Raw genomic sequence first — 6,000 nt, 5'->3', positions numbered from 1 at the left:
AATATATATAAAATACAAACAAAGAAAATCAATTAATTGTTTATATTAACTAATTAAATTGTGTTTATCTCCACTGAACAAAGGATGTCATATTTTTCGTTTTCAATTATTCTTAACTGTTTTTCCGTCTGACCTGTCAGCTGTTTTCGGCTGGATTCAATGACGTGACATAGATTCTATTTATAGTTGTTTACTTCTTTCTTCACATAGCCTCAAAGTGCGATGGGAAGCAAAAATGGCCTTTGAAACGATGATTTTGATTGGCCATAGTTCATGACCCAGATACTTATTTACAACGAAAATCTCTCTTTTCCAAAGTGAATTATTGAGTTGTACTAATTTTTTTAATAAAATGTAATGTTTCACCTCTATGCAACTGAAAACCGGCACGACTAAATGGAAAATTAACGAATAATACACAAAAATATGTAATGAGTTCACAATGTCATAGTTTCCAATCAACCAATCATATTGCGGGTAATCGTGGGCGAAAAACTGGGTCACGATTTGTCTGGATGTGTGTCACTCTGTCATGAAGAGTTCACGGAACATTGAAGAATAAATCAAAAACAACTGAAAATTAATGGAGTTTAATGCTGAATTTTAACATCATATATATAATACAGGTAAATTTCTTGCTTTTTGTCGCGAAATTTAACTTAATTTCGGTGTGCGGACACCAAACCGGCGAAAAAATGCCGAGTTGTTTACGCCAATGTGCTCCATGTACTTTTTCACCCTGAACTTGGTTCGACAGATGTATCACGTACCCTTAATTAATTACATGTTGAGTGACCATCTGTTTCGGTCAAGACAGGTAGAAAAGAGTTAGTGTAGAGGATTTGAGTAACAGAACAGTTACAGATGACTTTGAAAGGTTGGAAATCAAAACAAAATAGAAAGTTGACAAAGGGGTACTAAGCAGGAGTTTTGTCTATAGATATATTTTGCATAACAGTCAATCAGCCATAGCTCTTTTAATACTTTGAGAGAAAAAAAAATAATATAGTATAGTGTGCATACACAGAGATAAAACTATTTTTTCCTATATATTAAGCGTACCTGTGTATACATGTATGTAATTTTAATTTCATTTGAAGAATAACAAACTAAAGCAACATAACACCCCTGCAGGCCTACTACATCACATTACATACATTGTAAGTGTTTCATGTGACCAACTTTTAAAGGAGCATCACACAATTCAATTTAGATTAAAGAACCTTAGGTAACCGGTGAAATAAGTCCTTCAGGAACATATTAAGAATAAATCATTTCACTTTCTTTTAACCACATATTTGGATATTTTTAGATGCTAGGAGAAAAAAATTAAATTTGTTCAACAAACCAGAGCGATTTCCCCCTATGTTTTTGTTTTTCTCTATGATAAATGATGATATATTTAGTCAGATCCTGTCTTTGAGCCGTTTCATCAATCTCATGGTTAACAGGGTTCCTTTTGGAAGAGGCCTATATCACTCCAAAACCCAACAGACTCATACCATGCTTACCGTAAATACTAGTTAAATTTTCATATAATGTACTCCAGTTTCCCAGTATCTTTTACAACTACATTTGTACCAGTATCATGACTACAAAAAAGGGGCGTAAGATACATTTGTACCATGGACATTCGAACTCATCAATAAAAAATAAATTGACAACGCCAAGGCTAAAAAGAAAAAAAACAAACAGACAAACAGTAGTACACAAAAAAACATGTATTATGCTTCTTCAATTTTTCTGTGCATTCATTGAATATACACGTGTATAAGGACTTTTATCACTGTGTTTTTACTCCCCTGCTGCTACAATGTACACCATGTACACCATTGACTGACGTTCCAAAAGATTTGTCACATATTTAATTAGCAAGAGCTTGGGCATTCATGTCCTTAGACACATTTTATTGGACTTGTTTATACTTGTTAGTTTCAGGTTTTGCACAACATTGCCTCTAGGGGTGCACAAATTAGCTATGAGACTTTGTGTGTTGCTTCATAATTTGTATCTTTTTTTAAATTTGGGGACTCCTTTTGTATAAACTTTGATAATGAAGATGGTGTAATAAGGTATGAACTCAGAATAATGCTAAATGGTGAGCCTCATCAGACATGGACATGAAACGAAGTGAGATGGTGGGAAATGGAATCCCATCGAAATGGGAAAAGATATATTCAAATTTCCATGTATCGAAATTGGAAAAAATATATATATAATACATAAATATTTTAATTTTTATGTATGCATTTTCTTCAACAATGTTGAATGCTTGAAATATGTACCATTAAAGATAACTGCATATATAAATTTTGATACTTTTATACATTTCTGTTGTATGAACTGATGAGGGATGAATGATAAATAGTATTCTGCGCCCACACATGTAGATATGCTATTTGGTCAGTATACAAATTATACTAATAACATATTTTTTTTATCTTGTAGACTTTTGCAGAAGGCGCTGGCGATGGCCTTATGAAAAAAGTTTCAGATTTGGGTTCCACACTATTATGAATACTACCACAATGGGCAAAGAGGCAAGCTTGGATGGATTAGGTAAGTTAAACAAAAATGATCAAGCAAAGAAGATCATGAAGATAGAAGTAGGTTGCAGGCCTGGGGCCATTACATTGCAATGTAATGCATTACATTACAATTACTTTGTGATTCTTCCATTACAATTACAATTACATTTTTTCTCACATGTAATGCAATACATTACAATTACTTTGCATATGTAATGCATTACATTACACATTACTTTTTCAATATAAAAACTAAAAACATTTCAAAAATCAAATTTTTATAAGAAATTGATAAATAATACAGGGGTATATGAAGATATATATACAGTGTTAGTGACATAGACTTCAAATACTGGTTAATCAATATGTCCATTGAACTTTATTATCATAAGAGGTTCAAAAGTGATGTCATTAAGAGAACAGCGATCAGTTCTGTACGCCTTTCTGGCAATACTAAAAAGCCTTTCTACAGCAGCTGATGTGTGTGAAATGGCTAAATACTTGATAGCTGCATTAGCCAAAGAAGAAAGGCACACTGAATTTGACTTCCATCATTCCATTGCATTGATTGAAATTTCTTCACATGGCTCAGACAAGTAGATGTCAACATCATGTACTGCACCATACCTGTGTCTATACTCTTTGATGGAGTAGTAGGAGGCATGAAACTGGAAAAGTCACTTTTAAAATTCTTAGGTGGTGGTAAAAAAATAAATAAATTATCATATAATTTTGTTTCTTACATTGATCACTAAAATCATTAAGACATCATTAAGGGATTTCAAAGGAATATAATAAATGTGTCATTAAAGGATTATCTTTTGAAATGCTTAAGGGCGCTGTGAGGTGTCTTCCCGATTGTCCCACTTTTTGAAATTACAGGTAAAAAAGTAACGAAATTTTGTGGGACAATCGGGAATATGTTTGTGGGACAATTGGGAATTGTTTTGAGTTGTTAATTTGTGTGTCATTTGGTCTCTGGTGGAGAATGGTCTCATTGGCAATCATACCACATCTTTTTTTTTTTTTATTGAAGTCTGATTCTTCTGTATATAGTTGGTTACGAGTCTTGTCGACAAAGACAATAGGAATATTGGTAAAATAATCTTTAATAGTGATTTTTTAAAAGACAAAACTGGTCAAAATCTAGACAACAGCTTCGTTATCAATAAAGAACGTTGTTGGTTCAGGTGATTTTTTAACAGTCTAATCAGTAGCGCAGAGAATGTTGTCAACATGTCCTCTGAAATCCCTAGTAACATTGCAAAGGCACTAGTAGAAACATTTCTCCATCAATAATTTCATATAGATGCTGGAACATATTAATTGACTGTTAGATATACTGTTCCCAGATAGAGGGTAGAATGTAAATGAGTTTATAATTGCATGCATTATTTATTTATTTGTTTAAAAACTTTACAAAGAAAATGTTATTAAAATTATGGTATTGACATTTGTTTTATAAATATTAAACGTAACATTGTAGATATATTTCATAAATCAGAGATATAATATTGGTTTTATATTAAAATCTGATGACTTTTTTATATACTTTTGTAAAATTAATATTTTATACTTTTCTAAAATTAATATTTTGTACTTTTATGAAATTAATATTTTGTACTTTTATAAAATTGATATTTTATACTTTTATAAAATTAACATTTTATGTGCAATAATTAATTCTTGTTTATTTTGCAAAACAAACAACAGTTACCTTGTTTATCTAAGAACATTTTACTTCATAAAATAATGTGGGACAATCAGAACTTTTTATGTGGGACAATCAGAACTCTAAAATTTTAAAAAGTGGGACAATCGGGAATAAACCCTCTGTGAGGACAAACATAAGTTGAGAAGATTTGATTGCAATAAAAACATTTTGATATTAATTAGGTGAAATAACAACACAGACAGGACCCAAACCACAGTTTGGTTTAAAAATGTTGTTTGACATATTCAATCTTTCACTGAAATACATGTAAGGTGTGTATAGAATTATGAAAATTTCATCTTCATATTTTTTCCATTCATCTAAATAGTTTTGTTTGATAAATTTTTATAAGATTTTTCATTGAACACCAAACCACCAAACACCAAAATATTCCAAATATCATTTTAAACAAATATCAGAAAGCAAAATCAAGACTTGATAATTTTAACCATTTTATATTTATTACCTTAATGTGTGTTTTAAAGATTGATGTAATTTATTTAATACAGTAATTAACTGTGACAAAAATTTTATTCCATACTTTCTTTTGTTTTTGTTAATATTTTTTTTTATTATACAATATTCTTCAATTTTATGTATTCTACCAATTTGTAATGAAAAGTAATGTACTGTAATGGAGGCATTACATCAATTTTTAACTAAAGTAATCATTACATGTAATTGTAATGCAGAAAATGTGCATTACAAATTACTTTGCATTACATCCAAAAAATGTAATATAACAGTGCATTACAATTACAAATTACCATTACCCCAGGCCTGGTAGGTTGGAATGGATTTGGTAAGTGAAACAATAGCCAAAGAGCAGGATTCTTCCTCAGGCAAATACATGAGTCCTGGAATCACTATTTGCAAAACTGGCAAGTCCAAAAGATGCATAACGTTAAGATTTGCAAAATTTAGTATAAACTGAACATACATGTTCATAGCATGCATCATCATGATCATTGTATAGCAAAAGTTTAAAAGTAATCTGAATTTAATGTCATTTCATTGCTCTATTAGCATGATTAGGTCATGGAGACTAAAATGATAAATCATACTCATGATATTGCAATAAAGATATCTTCTTCTTGCATTAAAATAATGAGTCTAAACTTGCCGTCAAAAATCCTAATTGAGAACCCTGAAAGAGGCAAGTTTGGATGGTTTTATAGGTACATCTAAATGTATGTAAGTTAACCAATAGACAAAGAGGCAAAGTAAATGAAACGATTGTACCAGAGTCAAGTTAAGAAGGATTAGGTAAAATTAAAAATAGACGACAAAGAGGCAAGGTAAATTATATGATAGTGCAAGAGGCAAGTTTGGAAGGATTAGGTAAATTTAAAAATAGACAACAGAGAGGCGAGGTAAATTAAATGATAGTGCAAGAGGCAAGTTTGGATGGATTAGATAAATATAACAATAGACAAAGAGGCAAGATAAATTAACATGCTCAAAGATGCAATCTTGATTGAATAAAGTACATGTGTTGATTGACTTTTGAACATTGTTAAAATCATTCTTTCAAACAATATTTTTTAAGTGACTGCATTTTTCTTTTACTCATGTATGAACATATGAAGAGGAATTTGCTTTTTATGTGAAAATTAAAACAATATAAATTCATGACATTGTAAATGTTGCACATGTATTCATCAAATATTTTTTTAAATCTGTGCATTTCCTGTTCAGAAACAATCATGACATTTGAGATTAAGATATAAAAAACACCTTTATAAACGTACGGTTAAC

General features: G+C 30.6%; 1 protein-coding gene across 1 annotated transcript in view; it reads left to right on the top strand.

Moving 5' to 3' along the window:
• Positions 1-478: 478 nt before the first annotated feature.
• The window catches only part of LOC143058372 (uncharacterized), a 50,090-nt gene continuing 44,568 nt past the window's right edge, over positions 479-6,000 (top strand). The window contains exons 1-2 of the mRNA XM_076231869.1: positions 479-626; positions 2,449-2,559. Of these exons, the coding sequence (XP_076087984.1) occupies positions 2,514-2,559 (46 nt within the window). The 5' untranslated portion in view covers positions 479-626; positions 2,449-2,513. The remainder of the gene's footprint in view (positions 627-2,448; positions 2,560-6,000) is intronic.

This window comes from Mytilus galloprovincialis, chromosome 14, assembly GCF_965363235.1.
Source record: "Mytilus galloprovincialis chromosome 14, xbMytGall1.hap1.1, whole genome shotgun sequence".
Lineage (NCBI taxonomy): Eukaryota > Metazoa > Mollusca > Bivalvia > Mytilida > Mytilidae > Mytilus > Mytilus galloprovincialis.
Note: the sequence above shows the minus strand (reverse complement) of the source record. Positions and strands in the feature narration are given on the sequence as shown.